The following is a 12,199-nucleotide window of genomic DNA, read 5'->3' as shown; positions in this document are numbered from 1 at the left end:
AGATATGAGCCGCATCTGTGACCTACACTACAGCTCACAGCATTGTCAGATATTTAACCAACTGAGCGAGGCCAGGGATTGAATCCGCATTCTTATGGATATTAATTGGATTCATCCACTGCACCACAACAGGAACTCCTTAGTGTACGGGTCTTTTAACTCCTTGATTAAATTTATTCCTAGGCACTTTATTTTTTCGACACTGTAAGTAGGTTTGTTTTCTTAATTTCTCTGATACTTTGTTGTTAGTGTATCACAGTACAATGGATTTTTGCATATTGATTTTGTACTCTGCTAATTTACTGAATTTATTTATTAGTTTTAAAAGTTTTTTGGTGGAGTCTTTAGGATTTTGTATATATAAAGTCATATTGTCCACAAATGGTGACAGTTTTATTTCTTTATTTCCAATGTGGATGTGTTTTATTTCTTTTTCTATGCTTAATTGCTCAGATGAGTGTTTGTAATACTATGTTGAATAAAAGTGGGGAGAGTGGACAACCTTGGATGGTTCTTGATCTTAAGGGAAAATCTTTGTTTTCTTCATTATGATGTTAGCTGTAGCCTTGTAAAAAATGGCCTTTATTATGTTGGTGTACATACTCCCTATACCCACTTTGTTGAGAATTTTTATTATAAATGGTTTTTGAATTTGGTCATATACTTTTTCTGTATCTATTGAGATAATAATATGATTTTTATACTTTATTTTGTTAACATGGTGTATCATAATGATTGATTTGTAGAGGTTGAACCTTTCTCTCATACCTGAATAAATCCCACTTCATCAAGATGTAATCTTGAATCCATTTGCTAATATTTAGTTGAAAATTTTTCTGTCTATTTTCATCAGGGATATGGGCCTGTAATTTTCTCCTTTTGTGTTGTTCTTCTCTGGTTTTGGTATTAGGGTAATGCTAGCCTCATTTAAAATGAGATCAGGAGTACTTGCTTCTATACATTTTTTTAAGAAGAGCTTGAGAAGGGAGAGATTAAATATTCTTTGAATATTTGATAGAATGCATTGGGGAAATTGTCTGGTCCTGGACTTTTGTTTGTTGAGTGTTCTTTGATTACTTATTCAATCTCCTTACTAGTAACTGGTCTATTCATATTTGTTATTTCTTTGCGATTCAGTCTAGAAAGATAGTATGTTTCTGAGAATGTATTCATTTCTTCTCGGTTGTCCAATTTGTTGGCATATAATTGTTCATAGTAGTCTCTTATGATCCTTCATATTTGTTTGGTATATGTTGTAATTTATCCTCTTTCATTTCTGGTCTTACTTATTTGAGTCCTGTCATCATTTTTAATTACTGGGTCTACCTAAAACATTGTCCATCTTATTTATCTTTCCAAAGAACAAGTTCTTAGTTTCATTTATTTTTTTTAACTCAATGGATTTTATTACCTTTATAATTGTACAACAGTCATCACAACCAAATTGTGTAGCATTTCCATCCCAAACCCTGAGCCCATCCCTCCAACCCCAACCTGTCTCTTTTGGAAAGTAAGTATTTCAAAGTCTATGAGTCAGTATCTGTTCTGCAAAGTTCATTGTATCTTTTTTTAGATTCCACATTTAAGTGACAGCATATAACATTGTTGTCTCACTGTCTGAGTAACTTCACCTAGCATGATAATTTCTAGGTCCATATATGTTGCTGCAAATGCCATTATTTCATTCCTTTTCATGGCTGAGTAATATTCTATGTGTATATGTACCACATCTTCTTTATCCACTCCTCTGTTGATGGACATTTAGGTTGCTTCCATGTCTTGGCTATTGTATATGGTCCAGCAATGAACATTAGAGTACATGTATCTTTTTGAGTCATTATTTTCTCTGGATAGATCCCAGGAGTGGGGTTGCTAGATCATATGGTAATTCTATTTTTCATTTTTTGAGGAATCTCCATACTCTTTTCCATAGTGGTTGCACCAATTTATGTTTCCACCAACAGTATAATAAGGTTCCTTTTCTCTACATCCTCTCCAGCACTTATTGTTTGTAGACTTTTTGATGATGGCCATTCTGGCTGGTGTAAGGTGGTACCTCATAGTGATTTTGATTTGCATTTCTATAATAATGAGTGATGTTGAACATCTTTTCATATGTTTTTTGGCCATCTGCATGTCTTCTTTGGAGAACTGTCTGTTTAGATCTTCTGCTCATTTTTTGATGGGATTGTTGGCGTTTTTTTGTTACTGAGCTGCAGGTGTTAATAAATTTTGGAGATTGATCCCTTGTCAGTCACTTCATTTGCAAATATTTTCTTCCTTTCTGTAGATTGTTTTTTCATTTTTTTGAAGGATTCCTTTGCTTTGCAGAAACTTTTAAGTTTAATTAGGCCCAATTTGTTTATTTTTGTTTTTATTGTCATTACTCTAGGAGTCATTGATCTTTTATATTAACTTTTTGGTCTCTATTTCATTTATTTCTGCTACCATCATTATTATTTTTTCCTTCTGCTAACTTTGGGCTTTGTTCTTCTTTTTCTATTTCATTTAGATGTAAAATTAGATTATTTATTTGATATTTTTCTTGTTTCCTGAGGGAGGGTTTTGTTTCTATGACATTTGAACTTCTCTCTTAAAAGTACTTTTGCTGCATGCCATAGATTTTGGTGTGTTTTCTTTTTCATTTGTGTCAAGGTTTTTTTTTTTTAAATTTCTCCTTTGATCCATTGATTGTTCAGTAATATATTGTTTAATCTCCACATATTTGTGAATTTTCCAGTTTTCTTCTTGTAATTGATTTTGAGTTTCATACCATTGTGGTTGGAAAATATGCTTGATATAATTTTATTCTTCTTAAATTTATTGAAACTTGTTTTTTTGTCTATCATATACTCTAACCTGTATAATGTTCCATGTTCACTTTAGAAGAATGAGAATTCTACTGCTTTTAGATGAAATTTAGTCAATCTAGACTGTGTTTTTTAAGGCCAGTGTTTTCTTATTTATTTTCTGTCTGGATGATCTAGACATTGATGCAAGCGAGGTGTTATTAAAATCTCCTACTCTTATTGTACTGCTGTCAATTTCTCTCCTTCAGTCTGTTAATATGTACTACATATTATATTGGGTGCATATATATTTACAAATCTTATATCTTCTTTCTGGATTGACCCCTTTATCATTATGTAGTGCTCATCTTTGTCTTTTATTGTAATCTATTTTAAAGTCTATTTTGTCATACACACGTACACACGCACACACACACATACTACAGATTCCTTTTAGTTTCCACTTGCATGAAACATCCTTTTCCAAACTTTTACTTTTAGTCTACTGTGTTCTTACATCTAAATTGAGTCTCTTTTAAGCAACATATCGAGTCTTTTTTTTTTTTTTTTTTTGAGCCATTCTGTATCTTTTGATTGGAGCATTGGGTTCATTGCCATTTAAAGTAATTATGGGTAAGTATGTGCTTTCTGCCATTTTGCTAATTGTTTTCTGGTTTTTTATGTAGTTCTTTTTTGTTCCTTTCTTCTTTTGCTTTCCTCCATTATGATTTGATGACTTTATGTAGTGCTTGGGTTAGATTTCTTTCTCATTATCTTTTGTATATCTACTATAGATTTTTGCTTTTAGGTTACTATGAGACTCACATGTAACAGCATAATATTTTATATTGTGTAAATATATTTTTGTATAATAAATATATATATATATATTGTGTAAATGTATTATATATACACACACACACATACATATATACATACATATATATAATATCATGCCACTCCTTTCTGGCCTGCAAAGTTTCTTCTGAGAAATCTGCTGATAGTCTTATGGGACTTCTGTTGTACACAACAAATTGTTTTTCTCTTGATGCTTTTAAGATTCTTTAACTTTTGACATTTTAAGTATACTGTCTTGGCATGAGTCTGTTTGGATTCAACTTATTTGAAACTCTTATTTGGACTTCCTGGATCTAGTTGTCTGTTTCCTTCCTCAGGTTAGGGAACTTTTCAGCCACTATTTTTTCAAGTAAATTTTCTACCCCTTTTTTTCTCTCTTTTCCTTCCAGACCCTTAAAATGCATTTTTTTCTACTTGATGTTTCCCTAAAAGTCTCTTAAAGTGTATTCACTTTTTAAAATACTTTTTTTTTTTTTTTTTTTTTTTTTTGCTGCTCTGTTTGGGTGAGTTCCCACTGCCCTAATTATTTCCATTGATTCTTTGTTCTGCTTCTTCTGGTTTTCTATTGAACTCCTCTAGCTTATTTTTAAGTTCAGTTATTGTAATCTTAAGCTATTTGACTTCTTTTTGCCACTTTCTCACATTTTCTGTCTCTGTTGAAGTTCTCCCTGTACTCATCCATTCTTCTCCTGAGTATAGTGAGCAATTTTTTTTTACCATCATTTTGAAATCTTTATCAGGGAAATTATTTATCTCCATTTCCTTAAGGCTTTTTTTTTTCTCCCCTGTCGTTTTACTTGTTCTTTCGTTTGGAACCTATTCCCTTGTCTCCTCATTTTGGTTGACTCTGTGTTTGTTTCTATTTATTAGTGAAACAGCTCTCTTAGACCTGTAGGAGTGTTCATGTGTAGGAGATGAACCTGGTTGCTAATCTTGCCCTAGCTCTTAGTTATCAGTTGCCAAAAGGACAGGGGAAATATTTGTTTTGTTAACTGGTTTTTCTCATACACATGACATTTTCTGACCCACAGTACATACCCAATAAATATCTCTTCAATAAAATAAAATTATAACTTGAGAGATAAAAATTAAAACAAATGCCAAAGCAGGAAGAAAATTATTTTATTTGCTTTCAAAATTATGCAAGTTTTAGAAAAAATGGAATCATCTGATCAAATGCTCCCACTTTATAGATGAGAAAATAAAGTCTGATACACAGCAAATCCACAACTAGAATCCATCACTATCTCTGATTTTAAGGTATCTAAATCAACAAATAGGTATTCACCTTCCATAATGAGACTAAAATACAACATGGCTGTATTTGAAGTATACAATATATCCGTCCACATGAAAATAATAAAATTAAATTCCTATGTGCATTTACCACCTATTTTAGTCTGTAGCCTATTTCCACTGGTGTGATGATAGATTTTAAGTATTATTTTCTAATGTCTTAAAATAAGTTTGCTTAGTTGTATATAAATAAACCAATTCTGAATATCCCATTCTAGTCACAGTTTGTTTATAGTAGAAATATAACCATAGGGAGAAATATTTATGTAGTTAAATATAAGTTTATATATCTCTGATGGTCATGATATTTGGAAACTATAAGCTTCAGCAAAGTTTAATATTCATGATTTTCTGATTTAACCACTAGCAGATATCTTTTATTCGTAATTTAATTTCAGCAGTCAAAAATTCAAAGCCAGTTAAATAATACAGCTGTATTAAAGCCCTTTAATTGGAGTCCTCGTTGTGGCACAGTGGTTAACGAATCTGACTAGGAACCATGAGGTTGCAGGTTCGATCCCTGCCCTTGCTCGGTGGGTTAACGATCCGGTTGCCGTGAGCTGTGGTGTAGGTTGCAGACATGGCTCGGATCCTGCGTTGCTGTGGCTCTGGCGTAGGCCGGTGGCTACAGCTCCGATTCGACCCCTAGCCTGGGAACCTCCATATGCCACGGGAGCGGCCCAAAGAAATGGCAAAAAGACCCAAAAAAAATAAATAAGTAATAAAGTTCTCCTAAAATGCATTAAAAAAGAGATAAAATGAAAAATCTGATTATAAAAAAAGCCCTTTAATATACAGTGTTATCTAAAATTAAGATAGTTAAATAAATTCCCTAGAAAAATAATTTTGGTCCTTTAATAGTTTAAGTGCATCAACTTTTTGCATAGTTAATACCTACCATTTTACATATATTGACCATTAGTTATTAACAGTAATCTTGGGATACTGAGAGTTAGCTGAGAGAATCAAACACACACACACACACACACACACACACTTTGAGTTTAACTCAGGATACTAAATTAGGAAAAATAATGGACCTCTAGGTAGCCACTTAAGTAACGAGTCATGGTTTTCACTTTATTTCATTTATTTATTTATTTTATGAATATTCAATATCAGAAGCAACAATGATAACATTCCTCAGTTATCCTTTTGCTGTCACTTCATTCCTAAATGACAACTACTTAATAAAATCTCATGACGGAATGTAACAATCTTTTTAGCCAGTGGTTCTGAACATTGGCTACACTTTGAAATCGCCTGGGGAATTTTAAATGCCTATCAGTGCTGAGGGCACACACTCAGAAATTCTGATTTAATTGGTCTGAATTTAGCCAGTGTCTCTAATATTCAGCAAAGTTTGAGAAGCACTAGCTAATGCAATACATTGTTTTTTGTTTTTGTTTTTGTCTTTTTCTTGAGCCACTCCCACGGCGTATGGGGGTTCCCAGGCTAGGGGTCGAATCAGAGCTGTAGCCACCAGCCTACGCCAGAGCCACAGCAACGCGGGATCCGAGCCGTGTCTGCGACCTACACCACAGCTCACAGCAACGCTAGTTCCTTGACCCACTGAGCGAGGCTAGAGATCGAACCTGCAACCTCATGGTTTCTAGTCAGATCCGTTATCCACTGCACCACGATGGGAACTCCACAATAAATTGTTATATGAGATCTACATTCTGTTCAGCCATCCATATCCTGTATTTTTTTTAAACAATCACCTTTCATAGTTTAAAGAGATCTGACCTCTGGTCCTAGATTATCTGGATAATTGCCTCAACTCATCACTTCTCTTAACTATAAAAGCATGAGAACTATTATTTATTTCTAAGGTCTGTTTCACTCTCATTCCCATGAAAAATTACATATCTTTTTTTAAAGAGAGCACAGTAATTTATCTGTGAAGTGAAATAACACTAGCAGATCATTAACTTGGTACAATGAATGCATCAAGCAGCTGTTACTTAGAAAATAGAACATCTGTTAAATGCCATTGGAGTCACTATTCACTGTCATTATAGTTATAGCTATCATTCTGTTCTGCACATTTTGCTTTCATGAAATTCTTTTTAATAGACAATACATTATTAATAAAATACAATATACATTGCTGTAAAATTCACTAATGTATTATATTATTTTAAAATTTATCATTATATTATTCCCACCACATTAGCCTAATAATAAAATATGATCTAATACTTTATCCATAACAGAGCAATGTAGGGATTTTAAAAACAATTAATATCATATTTTGCAACATTTAAGACATATTAGATTGTATGATACACTATTGATTTAATTACATCTGTTGTGGATCAGAAGAAACACCACTACCTTAAATATGAATATCAATTGTAAATTTTATCTCAATTTCAGAAAACTTAGTATGTGACAAATGCACGTTAGAATTGTAGTAGTGTGGCAATTTGTTCATTTTCTTCCCCTGAATATATTTTGTAGCTAAAGGTGAACAAACTCTATTCCATTCCTGATGACCAAAAATAATGTAATATTTATGCAGACTGACTGAAGGCAGAATTCACTTGGGGGGGGAGTAATCTTTTAAAACACCTTTTATGAGTATGTTAGTTAACCTTTCATCCATATAGAGGTAACTTACACAAGAGGTAAAGAAAGATCAAATAAACTGGAATTTAGTTCCTAGTAAAGGAGGGAAGGTATATGGAAATGGTGTTATGACACACAGTTGAATAACCATGGAGGTGAGTAAAGATAAAATCTATGGGACAAGGGACACTTAAAAGATAAAAAATGGAGAGAGAGAGTGGGAATAATAAGTCAGATTGAGAAATTATCCTAATGTAAGTCCTTTGAAAAATCAGAACTTGTGGAACTCATTGGACCACTGAAAATGGGGAATGGATGGGAGAGCAGGTTAAGCCCAAGTGGGTTTTGTTTATCTGTGCTTGATGGAAAATATTGTGGATGTGCCCCTATGGGACCAAATAATTAATCTAACACTTTACTATTTTATTTTTAAGTAAATTAAAGATGTTTCTATCACATAATTTTATGATCAACAGAACATGTTTTTCCATTTTGCTACTACATTAGTGAAGTGAGTTGATGAGCTGACGACAGAGACCTGAGCATCACATGCCATTTAGAATTAGATTTAGGTGGAGTTCCCGTCATGGTGCAGCGGAAATGAATCTGACTAGTAACCATGAGGTTGCGGGTTCAATCTCTGGCCTCGTTCAGTGGGTTAAGGATCCAGCGTTGCCATGAGCTGTGGTGTAGGTTGCAGATGTGGCTCATATCTGGTGCTGCTGTGGCTGTGGTGAAGGCCGGTGTCTATAGCTCTAATTAGACCCCTGGCCTGGGAACCTCCATGTGCTGCAGGTGTGGCCCTCAAAACCAAAAAAAAAAAATTGCACTTAAGTGATTTACTTATAGGTATGAGGGATGAATCTGAATGTAGTTTCCATCCTTCACATGATGGGTGTCTTCAGTAGGAGAAAGTAACCTATGCTATTCATTTCTTTTATTATAAAAATATTGGTATAACATTTAAAAATTGTTATGGCTACAAAAATGTAGAGAGCAAATTTGTTTCTTTAAAATCCTGGAGGTTATTGTTTAATGTTTTACTCTATTCTGGGGCGAAAAATGTTACAAATTAAATATATGGAAAGTAAAGAAAAATGTTAGATTTTGTTTCGATTTATATTTACATTGAGTTCTACTCTTATGTTACCTTCTTTCCTATATTATAAATCTAAGAGAGCCAAGTAGATAGTTCATATTAAGCTGCTGTTGAAATACCTGAAACTAGACTTATAACCATGTCATAGGTCAAAATAAAACTGAGCGTCCAAAATTTTTCTTTTAAGTCAGCCTAAAAAATTGACCCTAGAAGTTGTCACATTACTGTATGATTGAAAAAACTAAGAAGCTGATTTACAATTCAGTCAATTTAATTATTGAATTTGAACTTGCCAATTCAGAAGGCTAGACCTTTCAAAATATTCTCCAACCCGTATCCCATAAGGCAACAGGAGGCGTGTGTCCTGAGGAATTAATGTCTTTTAACATGAAGAAATGTATTTTCAGTTCTTTCTCTCCATCTCACCAACCCCATAAGTAAGTCTACCTCTCATAAAGAGAAATAGGTAAGGGTGTAGAGAGAATGGCCAACGCAGTAGCTGTAGTTTGGGTCTCAAGACCTCTGCAAGCATAGACATTCTTTTGTTTTGAGAAATTTTCAGAGCATGGAAAAATGGTATCTTGACATCATAAAATGTATGTTTTTACTTTCCAAAGAATATCCCATATTCCCTCTTTAGTGGTTTTTGATTCCAAACTTCATGCTTTCTAATCATTTTATACTATGTTTTTAGTCACTCTAAACCATCTAATCCTTTGTGGTAAATTCTAGTTTCGAGTATCACCTCTCCCTTGAAGCCATTCATGCTTATCTCAGATATGAATTATCTTTTTCCAAAAATTATGTTTTTTCTAATATGACATCAAATTGTTTGACTTCATTTCAGCTTTTCTATGCAGCTACACTATAGGCAGTATTAGAGCAGAGTACGCAAATACTGCCTCCTTCCTTATCTCTGGCAGTGAATGGCACAGTGCAGAGTGGTATTCAGTACCTGATGTACATTGACTTGTTGAAATTTAAGTAAGATTTTCAGAGACAAAGTTCAGAATATTTTTAGAAGTCTAAGATCTTGCTATTCGGAAGCAAGATCTAATTAAAAATAGTTTTGTGGGGAAAAATTTAAAAATTTGTTAAAAGAACAAATATTTTTCCCAACTAAAAGCAGCATTTATACAATGATTCAATATCAGTTTATTCTTGAATAATAAACGTAACAGTCAACTCCAGGTCTTTTCACAGTAAAAATATAAATTTTCTCCTGAGTCACTTTTGGCCATAAGCAGTTATAAACCACCACAGTGAACTGTTCTCTTTTTTTTCATGCTCATGTTTCTGATGGTGTTAACTTTAATATGTTTGAGTTGTATAACATTGAGGAATCTAAGATGAATCCAGAAACTTGAGAATTTGGGTAGATTTTAAGGTATAATATTTGTTTGTGATCTATTAACTGCTTACAACACTATTTCCTAAATTCAACATTTTTCTGATATTTTCTGAGATTTGGAAATTTCAGTTGCCTTTAATTATATTGCCTAGCTTAGAAGAGACAAATGTCTGTGTATACAATGACTTTTTATATCAAATCTTAGACATAGTGTCATCTTTATGAAGAAGCTATTTAAGAGGTAATTAGTGATCCAAATATAAATTAAGACAACTTTGCAAAGTGTTTACAAATAAATGAACTTTAGTGACAAGGCAGTAGTCTGAAATATAGGAAGTAGGAAATCCTCATTTGATTGTATTTTCATATTTTGACACACTCATACTCAAATATGTTTTATAAGGGGAGGGACTTGGCTTCTCTATGATTTTATTCACAGTGTGTAAAACATCGGCCACCACATATGGTTGTAAAGATTGTGTACTGCACAAGAGTGCAGACAAAGGGAGAGAAAGGACTGAAATCTAGCTTATATCACTCATAAGTCAGACTCCAGAAGCAGCTTGCATATATTTCATTTGCCTCCTTGCAGAATGTCTCTCTCTACTTATCATTGCTGATCTCCAGTGATTTTATCTTACTCTTATCTTTGACTTGCTGTGGTAAAGACATCAGCTTCATTTCAAATGAATTCTCAGCTGCCATTATCATAGTCTCTGTATCTCTCAGTTAACCTTGAGAGGGTATCTGTTTGGCTCTGACATACCTACCAGTGAATGTCCAACATCTGTATGTGGGTAAGAGAGGGGTCAGAGGAAGAGGCAGGGAAGTGCGAGATGGTCTTGTGGTCCACCATGACATGTCATAAGAAAGGGGCTATAGGTAGAGCTGACAATAAACATTTGTACTAAGATAAGTTTTACATCAACTCTCTACTATGCCTAATATTAATGTGCTTGTTTTCATGTTTTAAAACTCCAGTCTTAGGAAGCTGTGGTGCTTTCCTGGGGGGGGGGGGGTTAATGGTATCCCTTTACTTCTAATTTAAATTAAGCATTTTTTTTCAAATATGAGTATGAGCAACATACCTCAGTAATACGACTAGTTTCTGTGACTTTGCCAGCAGTCATAGATAAAATTGCGACAGTTTTAGATCACATTCTATTCATTGAATATACTTCAAAACACCAACTGTACTCATCACTACTTTGAAATTATCCTAAAGGTATGTTGCTAGATCATTGTAGTTACACATGTTAGGAAAGAAAACATGTATTACTACCTCACAAATTAAATATATATGTATTTGTACATTTTATTTCAGTATAATTGTTTTAAATTTAAAATCTAATTTATTTAACTTAAAGCTTTTACCAAAAATTATTGATAAAAATACTTAAGTTTCTCTAGATGCCAAACAGGTTTGTGGCATCAAAAAGCAGAAAATTCCTGCTGTAGAAATACAGGAGTGCAATAATTGCTGAATTTTCTAAAAGCATTCGCTTACTTGTAGGTGGTTTTTTCTAAGATCTGCCTTTAGCCAATACATTTAAAAATTAAATAAATATAAGTATGTTTAGATAGATAATGTATATGTTTATTAAATATGTACAATAATAAATAAATATGAAATAAATCATGTTTATGTATACATATATATTCATATGTACTCATTAAGGAAAATACAGTGTGTATGATATGATTTTCATCATTCATAAAGACATGGTTAAAAATTTAAACACTTAAAAATCTCATATTAAGTGTACACATAGCCATTTCAAAAGCATTTAATCTTAAGACTAAAGTATATTACAAGAAGCTCAAACACTATTCTTTACACAGGCTACTCAGAAAGAGATCGAGAAACAGAAGTTTCACCTAAAGAGCATCTCAGAGATAGGAGAGGCCTTGAAAATGGTTTTGGGCAAGAAGGAGACCTTGGTGGAAGATAAACTGAGTCTTCTGAATAGTAACTGGATTGCGGTCACTTCTCGAGCGGAAGAGTGGTTAAACCTTTTGTTGGTAAGAGAAGAGACTTAAATATTTTCACATTATCATACTCCATCATAAGCGACTAGACATAGTTCCCAGTGCTACACAGCAGGATGTCATTGCTTATCCATTCCAAAGGCAATAGTCCACATCTATTAACCCCAAGCTCCCAATCCATCCCACTCCCTCCCCCTCCCCCTTCCCCTTGGCAACCATAATGTAAAAAAAAAGAATGTATGC

General features: G+C 33.4%; 1 protein-coding gene across 6 annotated transcripts in view; it reads left to right on the top strand.

Moving 5' to 3' along the window:
- DMD (dystrophin) overlaps nt 1-12,199 on the top strand; it is a 2,144,556-nt gene that overhangs the window by 830,489 nt on the left and 1,301,868 nt on the right. For all 6 annotated transcript variants that reach the window (XM_047764837.1, XM_047764839.1, XM_047764840.1 and 3 more), the window contains one exon: nt 11,810-11,989. In XM_047764837.1, the coding sequence (XP_047620793.1) occupies nt 11,810-11,989 (180 nt within the window). The remainder of the gene's footprint in view (nt 1-11,809; nt 11,990-12,199) is intronic.

This window comes from Phacochoerus africanus, chromosome X, assembly GCF_016906955.1.
Source record: "Phacochoerus africanus isolate WHEZ1 chromosome X, ROS_Pafr_v1, whole genome shotgun sequence".
NCBI classification, from domain to species: domain Eukaryota; kingdom Metazoa; phylum Chordata; class Mammalia; order Artiodactyla; family Suidae; genus Phacochoerus; species Phacochoerus africanus.
The sequence above is the reverse complement of the archived record's forward strand: the minus strand, read 5'-3'. Positions and strand labels throughout refer to the sequence as shown.